This window comes from Cardiocondyla obscurior, linkage group LG22 (genome assembly GCF_019399895.1).
Source record: "Cardiocondyla obscurior isolate alpha-2009 linkage group LG22, Cobs3.1, whole genome shotgun sequence".
Classification (NCBI taxonomy): domain Eukaryota; kingdom Metazoa; phylum Arthropoda; class Insecta; order Hymenoptera; family Formicidae; genus Cardiocondyla; species Cardiocondyla obscurior.
Window position 1 is genome coordinate 3,709,429 of NC_091885.1, and position 12,664 is coordinate 3,722,092.

Here is a 12,664-nt window from a genome sequence, read left to right on the forward strand (position 1 = left end):
AAATACCATTTAAATTCAGTTCACGTAAAATGATTGATGCGTTGAAAAAAAAAAGAAAAAGATAGAAAAAAGAAGAGAAATTCTTGATCGAATAACCGATTAATGAAACAAGAGCTAAGGCTTCTTTTATCCATCAATATCTGCGTTTGAATAATGATTCAGTGGTAATGGTTACCTCCTATTTTAATTCAGACGCAATTCTGCTAAAGCGCGGAAATAAAATTACACATTAACAGCGTTTCATTAATTTTATTTAGTTTAGCACGTTATTATGTAGATACAAGATAAAATTTTACTAAATTATTATGTAGATAAAATTGCGCTCGGTTCAATTATATTTCATTTCGCATAACTAGATTATAATTGCATGCACCGAGGTATTAGATCGATATCATGAATTTATTATTACGCAACGTATTTATTGGAAGAGCGATTATTAATTCAAGAGGGATAAAAAAAATATGGACTTTCCTATCGAATTATTTACCAAAACTGTATGTAGGAAGTGTTAATTAAAAAGAAAACCACAATTTATCATAAATATTACAATTTTTTTTTTTAATATGCGAGAAAATGATATAATAGGAGAAGAAAAAAAAAAAAAATAAATAAGTATCGATTTTAACGTAAGCGTATTGAAAAATCTTACCTTCGAGTGGCTGGTCCACTCCATCTCTAAACCACTCGACCGCGGGTACAGGTTTGCCCTCGCCGCTCTCGCAGTACAAAGATATCGTCGTGCCCTCGTTCATTGGGCCTAGAGTAGCCCCGGTGCTCAAGGTGTTCTTTGAATTTTCATCGATGACACGTACGAACGCTGGTTGCACTGGAACACATACGAACCCCCGTGGCGGATCATTTATTCCGTAACGATTGCTTTCATTAGCTCCCCCGCGGGCGTATCGCGTAAATTAAATGAGACTATCCGCGATTCTCGTCTCCACGGGAAGTACGATGCTTATTGAGTTAGCTCACGAGATTGTGCCATATTATTTCTTCCCCCTTCGTCGTTTCTCCTTTAATATGTATTTTCGCGGCAAAATGGCGTGTTTCTTTATGTCTCTTATTTCCTGCTCGAATAAATGCATTCTTTATATAAACCCTCTGAGAAAATGACGTTTATTATGGAATTTCTTAACAAGAATGCGCGCCGCTACACTCACTATTATGCACAAAGATAGCGGGAAAACTATTCATTTTACTTTGACGTTCGCGGCAACAGTGAGAATGTTTCGGGAGGGGAGAATAAAAAACCTCTTTTCCAAAAAAAAAAAAAAAAGAATTTTTATCCGCGATACCTTGGTGATAAAACGTTGGTTTCGTTTAAAGTTATATGGGAATCAATCGTTTCACGTAAATGTCAACGTTTAAAAGTTAATCCGTTGTTTTGCGTTTGTGTGTTATAAATAACGGTATACTGAACAATGGGATCGCAGACGTACGTTATTTCAAGCGTATCGACATTTTCGAGCGTTTCGTTTTACGCAAATCGATGAACAGATCCGATATATTGCTCCATCGGTTTCAGCGTAAGCAAATTTTATCCTCGACGATTTATATTTGTTCTATATATTCTCCAGCAGGAAAAAAAAAATAAAAAGAAAAAAAAAAGGAGAGAGATAATAAAATAAATAAACTCCATTATCTTTTGTATCTGTCGCGTCGATATTACTTTGATGCTATCGGGTTAGACAATTCCCGGAGCTCTCCGTCTCCTTTTCCAATTAAAACGGCACGTTACCAACAGCATACGTTAAAACAGCGCTTATAAACGGCAATGTATATTAATTTTACGGTAACACGGGCTCTTTTATCAATTCAAAAAGGCTTCTCTCTCTTTTTTCTTTTTTTTTTTTTTTTTTTTTTTTCGACAATAACTTTCCCGCGGCGATTGAATTTAATCGCGCGAATGCTTAGAAGTCGTCAGCGCCTCGGCTCTTTTTCCCCGGCACGTTCGATCTGATAAATCTTTGTCTTCTTCGCGGAGGCGAATGAAAGTAAACCCGCGTGCCCTGAAATTCTCTCAACTATCGATTTTCTCGGCGCGAGGTGGTCTCGTAACTTTCAACAATTTCTGCGAGGCCAAAGTGACTTCCACTTATCGAATAGGCGGCATGTTCTTAGGACACTATAAATCAGATCCGCGGGTAACAGCGGAGTGAATGCGCTCGGGCCGTAGTGTTCTATTACGCTAACTGTCGGCGGTACAAGTATACGCACACGTGAACGCAAACGGCGCCCACGGTATATCGCATGCATGCACGTGTAGCCACGCGGGTGTGGCATTAAGGGTGCTTAAGCGCAAATACTGTTTTTAAGGGTAATCATACGGCAAAAGTGATTCAAAGAATATCTAATGACGGAAAGTACATTCACGTGCATAGAAATTGCTTTTTACGGAACGGGGTTTTGGTTATATATTTATCATCTTTTGATATTCAGGGCTCAAAAATATTTTATTCATATGAAAAGACGTCGGGGCAGACTTTGCAACACTGGCAATACATTTTTGCAGGATTAACTATCGTTCGTGCAGATAGGCTTGCTTGTGAAAATAGATTTAATGTTATTCAGATGTTGATATTATATATGCATGATTTTATGAATCGTATGGATGTAAAAGAAAGTGTCAGATTCTGTTTTATTATAGTTTTATAAAAATGTCGATTTAAATATGGCAGGTGCAAATTTTTACTTTTAATTTATGATAATTAATTTAGCATTTTCTGCACCGTTTATCAAATTATACGATTTATAAGTGATTGAAAATGGGAATTTTATTAAAAAAAAAAAGGATCTTATTTGGAAAATCCATTAGTTATTAAAGTCGTTAAATAACTCACGGTAAAATTATTCGATTTGTGTTTAAAAAAAGAAATCACGGTGTAATATGGAATTAGTACAGTGTAGAAATGATATCGATGCATTAAATGTAAGTCTGGATTAAAATATAACTGATGTTATAATTTCTGTCAGCTGGAATAGATTTTTTTTTTTTTTATTGAACGTTAGAAGCGTAGAAAATTTTTAAGTAAAATTTTAATTTCCACCAAGAATTATTCTACTTATTATTCTACTTTTAATAGGATGTCTTTACTTTGCTGCAGTTAATTATATCGAATTCGCACTGCTACGGAGAGTGCAATTTAACTTTATGTCATGTGCGAATATTCTAAAATGTATAAAAGCTTTTTTTCCCCCTTTTTTTCATAATAAATGTGAAAAGCTTTTGCAAAAGTAGACTGAAATTCACGCTCGCTCTAGAATATTAATATGAGTTTAACATTTATTTAATCAATATATTTTTTTTCAAAGTTCTGCATCTTAATTTCAAATTTGTCATATCTTATATATTTCTTTATAATTATAATCTTTTATAAAAAAAAGCATTAACAAAATACGAATGTAACATTTAATATTAAATGTCCGGGTAGTTCAAAATAAATTGTCTTTTATTTTTCAAATATTTTTTATAGGATTAACCGATAAGTTAATTATTTTTGTGAAATAAACCGAAACAATGTATGCCCTGCAGCGTAATATAAAAATCTGCCTACAGTGTGAATTTAAATCCGTCAATCGAATTGCTCAGTGTAATCTTTTAATACTAGAAAGAGAGCGTGCGACTGTTGTCGATTAAAAATCTACCGCCATTCCGGTCAGTACGAGAAACGAGATTGAACGGAAACTGCTACAGTGGGCAAACGAAAAAAAAAAGAAAATAGGAAAAAAAAAAAATTTCCGTACCCTTACACGAAACACTCTCGGAGCGAACCGAATTCGATAGAGAAATTGAAGGGAAATTTTTATATACGGCAACGAAACAATGGTTTCGTTGCCGTATGACCGAAAATAACTCGAGTAATTATACAACCGATTGTTCTTACGGGATTATTTTAAGTGATTCAAAGCGGTGAGCCACGGCTACTACCCCATTCAATAAATATCGGAAAACGCGTTTGCGACGCATTATTTCTTACTCTACGGAAAACAGATGCGATCCGCGATATTAATCGCGAAATTTGATACCTTTTAATTGTTAAAAAAAAAATTGCGGAAAAAAATTTTTGAACAAAAAGAAAAAATTCTTTTTTTTTTTTTTGCATTTCGTCGGTATGCAGCTGATTTGTCATTGTCAAACCCCGGCATTCCCAGAAAATTACGACGTAAAGCGATCCGGCTTGTGAACATTCCAACGGCGCGTTTTAACAGCGATAAAGTTTATGAATAATATACTTGAAAACGACTTTTAAAGTCCCTCCGAACGACCCGCAGCTACGACAGCAACTTTGTACGACTATAAAGAGAGAGATTACTTCTAAAGTAGAAGGCGGTGTCATTAGATCGTAAGTAGCTTTCGTGATTTTTTATAAGACGGTTTCCGGACTTTTTTTTTTTTTCTTTCTTTCTTTTTTTTTCTCCGGCGCGTCTTCGATATTTTTCACCCGGACATCGGCGTGACTTACGTAGCGAGGCGTTTATGAAGCTTGCCGATCTCTCGCGCTGGTCTTCGGTCCTGACGATCGAAATGAAATGATATTTCCGTTGGTTGCGCCAGGAAAAGCACAGAGGAGCCCTTTCTTCAGCGTACGTCGAATAACAGAGTGGAATTCATTGGTATTGTAATGCCGAGCGCTAATGCACATGCAGTACGCGCAGCAATCCTCGCAGTAGTTTCGCTCAATAAACTTGGATACATGCATTGTCCGATTGTCGCGATCTTTTGTGTGTATCGGAAAAGGACGGTTGCGCAGATATATCCTATTGTTCTACCAAATAATAGCTTACATTATCGCATTGTAGATCCGCAAGTCCCATCCTTTAGTTCTACATAAATTCATGTAATTTACCGGATTTGAGGTGTAATTCGAATTATAACAACTAAGAAAATTATACCGGGCCTGGAAAATTAATAACTCGCAATTAATATCGAAGTGATCGAAAGGTTTCTCCGGATTAAAAGCAATTATTTGGCAATCGGCTACGAATTCTCTTCGGCGATATTACTTTTTTTTTTTTTTTTTTTATTTATTTAATAACGGCACACATTGCGATACGTTAAAGTGCAAAGTAAACGGTGTTCCTCTTCCGTGTAAATACAAATTTTCAAGCGAAAGAGATTCCACTCAGAAAGAAAAATTGCGAGCCAGAGGACGAAATTGCGCGATTTAAAGAGCAGAACGAAACAAAGTCGGACGTTCTACGTCTTGTAGAGTTCGCGAAAGTGATTCTGATAGGGCCTTTGGTGATTTCAGACATTGAATCCGAGCATCTGCGACGCGCCCCGGCTTCACCGTCGCCACTTTGAGAAAAGCTATCGCGATTGTCTCGTAATTTCGCCCGGCAAAACGTTAGAACGTTTCGCAAAACGAAAGGCACACACACACACGTATATCGCGAAATAAGAAACAACGCTTCGCGTGCCCGTGTACCTTTAGCCTCGCTATCTAATCTCGTATAAAAGCATACCCCATGCGCCGTCGAGTTAAAACTGTATGGCGTTCGCTAACAGTTATTCTGCAGAGCTTTACCGCGAGTTCGCAATGGCACAATCTAGCGAGTGAGCGACTGGACAGAAGAACACAAAGCGTTACGTCTGCGATGTCCGACGTAAAAATTAATGGCGCTATTATTTTCGTAATACAGCTGTAATTCTCATGCACAGCGCAAAAACTTTTGCGTGATATAAATTCATTTATTTTTATATAAATATATATATATTATTTTTTTTTTTTTTTTTTTTCGCTTTCTGTTCTCCCGTCTGCGGGCATATAATCTCATGAGCTAGAAATATATTAAAGCCGAGGGGTGGGATGGGCTTCTTAAACTTCCGTCCGTTACTTCTTCCCGGTAAAAAGTAATCGAATCTGAAATTCGTTACTCTCCCTCGTCACCGTGATCCTGTTTGCGCGCGTTCTACTTTCCTGACAATATTATCTATTTGACGATAAATCTGCAGGCTTGATGTCCTACCTAGAATGAGGCGTTCGGATAATCCAGGCGGCGCGCAGCGCCTGTGTACGTAAGTACAGATATGGGTGTGATACGTGATACCGTTTCGCGCACAGCTTCGTCCTGCGCTCTCCTCTATGTAGATTAATGTCGACGCCTGTCGCAAGAGAGCTCGCAAGCTACTTTTACGTTGTCGCTTCACCACGCCGCGGTATAATGGGTACGACGTGTATCTCGTATTTTATCGAAATTGGCGCTGCTTTAGTCGGCGAATATTTTTTATAAATTCTTTAATCCCGCGAATTGAGATAAATTAACAATTTAGCCGCGCAATTTTTTACAATTATCCCTTTACGCAAACCGTATTTTTCAGCGGAGGGAAGAGGGGGCGATATTTTTATCTTTCCCTTTATTAAGTCCATTATTTCCGAATTTTTTTCGGCGTGTATTCTTTTTTTCTGAGCGCAAAAACAAATTGCGCTGATGTTAAATGTTTCGTTGATAAATTTATTATTATTTCTTTTTTATTTCCGTACATCTCGTTCGTTCGCTGGTGACTTGTAATTGTAAAAAGTATTTTTTTTCCCGTAACTGACACGTTGAATACTGAATATTTTCAGTAGGTACTTGATAAGTATTAGGCGACGTAATTTGTAAGGCACTACAGATTCGACAAATTGAGGCCACCATCAGCTATACGTCGAGAACAACTTTTCCTCCCGAGTTTTTCGTTTCGTTTTGTATTCCAATTGGTTTCGCGATCAAAATGATAAAAGTTGGCGAATCTCTTAAAACAACCGCACGGGAAAGAGCAATCCTATCTAAAATCCGGCAAAGCTCTTATTTCATTGTTGAAAGAATAATACAACTTCCTTCCTCGGCGTGCTCGTAATAACAAACATAATAATATTAAATGATAATAAAAACTATCGTGTGGAATTAATAAACGACTTTCTTTTTTTTTTCTTCTTCCGTATAATTTCCGCTCTTGAAAAAATTTTTCGGGAAGCGGGGGAGGGTTAGTGCTCGGCTTTGTGTTTTTAATTAGACCGCAAAATTAATTTCCCGGGCAGCCTTTGCTTCTGAAACTTTAAGAATACGATCCCCCTATTGTGAAGGACGGAAAGTTTTTGAATGTTGCTTACGCGTTATTATGTACCTAAGAGCATACTGTCACGATTATGTACTTGAAAACTCCTCTTCTCTCGTTTAACTCGCGCACGATGTTACGAGGCATGGCGCACGACAGCGAAGAAGACAGATCAACAGCCAGAATATCGTATACCCTATTCCGTTCACGTCCGTCGCGATGAAGACTCCCGCATATGTGTACGCGGAAAATCGCTACGTTCGCTGAATAAACCACTCGAGGGGGAGGATGGAGGATTATTTCATTCTTCATAAATTTTCCAAAACTAACGCACGATATTTAAAAGGCATGCCTCGCAAGGAGCTTACGGCGGGCAAAATCCTCTCTGTCAAGTTGAATTTGGAGATCTTCTTATATCTAAAATTCAAGTGCAAATCCTGCTACGAAATTACTTAATAACGCAATTAAGCCGTAATTCCCCGCCGCATAATTAGAAACCGCTAATGTTCCTCGCGATTTCAATGTAGCTTTCACTGTCTACTTTAAGAAGCTTTCTTAAGAAAATATCTGATTTTTAAAAAAATTTATATATATATATATTTTTTTCCCTTCAATGTGAAAACGATTTCAGACGTTACGTGCATGTTTTTGTAGTCTGTTAAATTCCAGAGCGATGATAAAGTCGGTGGCCTTTGGTCAGGCGGCAGAGGTTCGCGTGATAAACGTACACATGTGGTGGAAAAGTAAGCCGCGTAAGGATGAGAGGGGTAGGTAACGCGAGTTTCATTGTCCTGGCGCTCTTTCGTACGAGACGTTCGGTTTATAAATGATACGCATAGTAATAAGTAATATTTGCGATTCTTTAATGATTAGTAATTTATACATATATGTATATCATATGTATATCATACATACGTATGATACTAACCACGTATACTTTTTCTGTTTCAGATCGATCCTGGGGAGGAAAGAAATATCCCACTGACATCCTGAGAGGAGGAGGAGGCCTCGGAGAGGCATCATGCTTCAGCGGAGCAACCTCGGGGTAAGAATCATTTCTTTTTTTACTTAACAGATTTATTCTTTTGATATCAGAAAACGTTTTTATTAAATATATTCGCAGTATCTCTACAATTAAATTTCGTATTTTCTTGTTACAGAATCATCCCCCAACTCCGCTGCTGCGCATCTGTACCGTGAGTCGCATGCCTTTATTTATTTAAATAGTTTAAGATTTTCGGGTGGGAAATACACTGCTTTTAATAAAATAATATACAATAAATTGTGTAATAAAACAATACGCGTCGTATAGGAAATAATAAAATACACGAAAGAGGAACAATAATTTGAAAAAGATACACCTCATTTATATAACATGTTTAATTATGAATTTTTACAGCTTGCTCCTAGGATTTTATCGAAGCAATACTCTCTTGTTTTGCTTGGATCAAAGTCCGAAGGATAGTACCGTCACCGCCGATATTAATAATGAAACGAACTGCAGCCAGTTCGTCGGTCGTTTTCTTCGGGAGTGCCGTTAAAGTACTCGGACGTCTAGATTTATTATACAATTTTTTTTTTTTTTTTAACGGGAGTGCCGTACTTCATCGCGCGAGAGAAGTGTTGAACAATTAGCTGTCGCGTAAATAGTAAATTCACCCGGTCGCGAGTTTCGCGAGTATCCGGTGCGCGGAAGGATGACTCGGCACGTCCCAACTGAGAGGAAGGAGCAGGCCTGAGACGGCATCCTGCATCGGCGGAGCAACTTTTAGGTAAGGATTAATTTTATTCTTCAATAAAAAAAATCGTTAGCTTCGTTTCACCAACAAATAACTTAATTTTTATTAATTTTTTATCATCGAAGTATAAATTAGAGACGCGTAAAGTTTTTTTTTCCCTTCTTTTCAAACTGAATACATTAATCTACATTAATTGTTTTTATATTTTATGTTACAGTCACCGGCAGAAATCAACAACTCCGCTGATGCTCATGCAGATCGGTGAGTCGCATGCTTTTTTTTTCATTTCTTTTTTTTTTCTTTTTTTTTTTAATATAGTTGGGGAAAAAATAAAATACATGCTTAAAAACAATAATAGAAATTTATAATAAACTAGTAAAATAATAAATCTTGAAAATAATAAAAATTAAATTGAGATTTACTCTCGCGGCACGAGTTGAGCCCGAGCGAGAGGATAAATTAGCATCGCGTATTTACCGCTTAATAATCATTAAGTTTAAGATACTAAATTTAATATTAATATTCGTTGAAAAATTCAACACCGATGTTTATTACGTTTTGGATAGTACATATATTATTCCAAGATTTTTGACGTCTCGTAATTTTCGCGGCTTCTACTAATTTCCAAGGATCTCATATGAATTTGATATGAGATAAGTTTAAGCGAGTGAACTATGATACACCGTGATAACGATAAAGCGTTAACATAATTAAATAACATCGCGTAGCAATGAGACTATTTAGCTGTTAAACGGTTCCATAATACGTTTACGAGATTAATGTAAACGTTAAATCAAGAATTATGAAATTAACTTTGCGTATTCGAGGTACGTGTGATATCGTATCGGCGAGAGCCTAACTTAAGCCCAACTTGTCTATATTAACTCTTCGGAGAGTTAGGAGTCATCCGGTATAACTCGAACTATCGATGTATAATTTGACATGGATTTAACCCAGATCACTGTTCGCGGTTATCAAGAGCTTCCGCGAAAATTAAGTGCCTAATGCATAGAGAAGTACACACATTTGGACGTTTCAATCCCGTTCGATTTTCAATTGCGATCAATTTAGTGCATATAATCGCGGACAAGTATTTTGTAACGAGGTAGAAAGAGAATTTAACGTAAAAATATATTACAGCTAAATTAAAAAAGAAATTTTAAGATCGTTAATTGTTATTATTAATTTTTTCTGTTCCCTCATTAAATTTTTTTCTTCGTTCACAACTGTCTTCCCACGAGTTTGAAACGTTTAAAATGCGTGTTTTGACGCACAACTTGAGGAGGAAAAATACAAATAGTATAATTACTGACGTTGAACATAGGTAGCCGCGAAATAGTGGCAAAGGGTTTTTATTCTCGCGAGGTGTTCCGAAAGTAAACACGTCGTTACTTTCCGATCTTGCGGAAAAAGGCCGCTCGTAACGAGGAAGTCGGTCGTTCCAGCGCGTCTCGCAAAATTGAAGCATTTATGAGAAAACGGTCAGGTGTAACCATTAGTTTAAAATAATCATCGCCCCCGACACATGGAATATGAGTTCTGCGATATATTCTGATTTTCGCGCGGTGTTTTCGCCCTTACGGATACAGTGCAGGCGTCATAAATACGTTTCATTCGTAATGTCGCAGTGGGTTGCCATTGTATTGCCGCATTACTTCCGCAAAATGTCGAGCGAAATTTTTTATTCTTCCCCCACACCCCTAAAGGGTAATAGAAATTTTCCGCAATCGGGAGAAAGGGAACGCAAGTGCACAAACAGATTTCCGTATGAATGATGAAACGCGCTACTTCGTATCCTGTATTGCCTTTTCAATAACGCGGGCTACTTTCGCGGCCACGTTTTTGACGTATGGACGTAATGCACCGCTGGAGAGGTTGCATAACAAACAGAGGTCTTACGGCTAAAAATATCGCGTGCAATTTATGGAGGGAAGTTAGGCGAGAAGTTTTAAAATAGTTTCCGTAAATCTTTCGGTATCTCTCTATGAACTATCCAGGCAAATCCCTTTTATGCCCCGTACAAAGCGTTGAAAACGGTCGCATTATTACCGCATTGTATTTTTAAGGGGGACAAACTTTTACGCCGCGCGCTCACTCACTCTTCTCCGCATCCGGTGTTTAATAAAAATTTAATTTCGTCCCCGGGAATGATAATCCGCGGTAATAATGCATAATGTAATACAACGCACCTGTGACGTTAAGAATAATGTGCTGCACGTTGTTACACTCGCGGTTGACGCGAATGTACGTAGCCTCGCACCTGTACAGACCCTCGTCCTCCAGCTGAACCTCGGGTATCTTCAAATACGTTTTCGATGAGTTCGACGAGTATTCAATATCCGCCCTGAAACATTCACACACGTAGCATATTAGATAAGAAGGTTTATTAAAAGAGGAAAAAAAAGAAAAAAAAAAATAGAATTGAAAATAAAAATACGACCCAGTAATATTTCAAAACTATTACTTTAATTAATCCGCAAGGTTGCCTCGTTTAATTTAACATGCAAGATTCGTTGGCATTAAAATTATAATTAGGCGACGACAATAGGACGGGGAACGTTTTAATGAATATTTTTAATCGGCGCACCCGCGAGATGACAAATATTCCTTTGGGATAAATTTCGTTTAGCCCACTGCCCCCGTCAATTTTATTTTCGTATAAGCCGGTTCGCGGGCGTGCGGGTTTCATTAATCGTAAATACGTTGATTGTTTATGCACTTTATTAATGACGATCGCGCCGTATTATCCTATTATGCGGTTCATGCCGACGCAAATGTAATGACCTCACGTAATGTCAATCTCACATTGCGATTAACACCGGGCAATGAATCGGACAATCAATGAAATTAATCTCCTCGTTATCCTGCCTGAGTAGCATAATCCATTTACGACGATAAGGCGGCGATATTATCGTCACACATGTTACTCGATCACATCCTATTCGTAACCGTTTCTATTTACACGTGCCGTACGCATATCGGATGCACCTGCGCGTCTATATTTCAGAGGTATTAACGCATTCGCGTTGAAAGAAAACAAAAAAAAAATAGTTTATCTATCTTAATTATCATTCCCAGGCACTTTTAACGAGTAGTAAATATTAATCAACTCGATGATTACGACTGTGGAATTATATATGGTATATTTATTTCTAAAATTATAGCTGAGGGAGTCAAAAGTAATTATATTTCTCTCTCTCAGTGCGCGAAATCTTTCGAGACAATTATATTCATTATTAATTGATAACGGGAATGAATTGCGCGAAGCAAGCTTTCGCGGAAGTATCAGAAAAAGAATTTTCCAATGCTCGTAATTGAATCATAAATCCTTTGCAAGGTCATTAATGCGCGATAAAGTGTGAAGCAGACGTCGAGCGAAGGTCTCGCCATTTATATCAGTGAATAGCGAGCAAACGCACAGTCAAGGTATGTAGGTCGCGTTCGATACTCCGTCAATAGAGGCCGAGTATGTTCATCGACATATAAATGGAATAGCTGGTACACATCTTTATTAAATGCGCCAGTTTCGTTACAAATTTGCGTCATCAAATTAACTACTTGCCATCTAAAAATAAAAAGAAATGTGTCCGCACTAAAACGCGAAAAAAAAAAGAAACAGACATAATAAATTAAACATTTATTTTTTTTTTTTTTTTACTTAATCGTATTTATTTAATTTATTTATTAATAAAATTATCGCGTGCATTTGTTAAAAATGTAACGGTAAAATGTCGAACGCGCTTCCACACGTATGTATATACGCGTACGTAGACGCAGTACGTGTATAATTATTCAACGTTTCGAAATCCGCTTTTATTAACCAGGTTAAACATTGACACGAACAATTTTCAACAATTTCCGAAAGGGAACCTACTGGTTTTAT

At 37.3% G+C, this 12,664-nt stretch overlaps 1 protein-coding gene and 1 long non-coding RNA gene across 13 annotated transcripts in view; one reads left to right on the forward strand and one right to left on the reverse strand.

Moving 5' to 3' along the window:
• Window positions 1–8,294, forward strand: part of LOC139111033 (uncharacterized) — a 56,952-nt gene extending 48,658 nt beyond the window's left edge. For all 6 annotated transcript variants that reach the window (XR_011547136.1, XR_011547134.1, XR_011547138.1 and 3 more), the window contains 2 exons: window positions 7,994–8,087; window positions 8,203–8,294. This is a non-coding gene — a long non-coding RNA (uncharacterized lncRNA). The remainder of the gene's footprint in view (window positions 1–7,993; window positions 8,088–8,202) is intronic.
• Nrm (neuromusculin) overlaps window positions 1–12,664 on the reverse strand; it is a 122,043-nt gene that overhangs the window by 40,312 nt on the left and 69,067 nt on the right. For all 7 annotated transcript variants that reach the window (XM_070671054.1, XM_070671056.1, XM_070671059.1 and 4 more), the window contains exons 3-4: window positions 10,971–11,125; window positions 650–826 (exon numbers count right to left, since the gene is read on the reverse strand). In XM_070671054.1, the coding sequence (XP_070527155.1) occupies window positions 650–826; window positions 10,971–11,125 (332 nt within the window). The remainder of the gene's footprint in view (window positions 1–649; window positions 827–10,970; window positions 11,126–12,664) is intronic.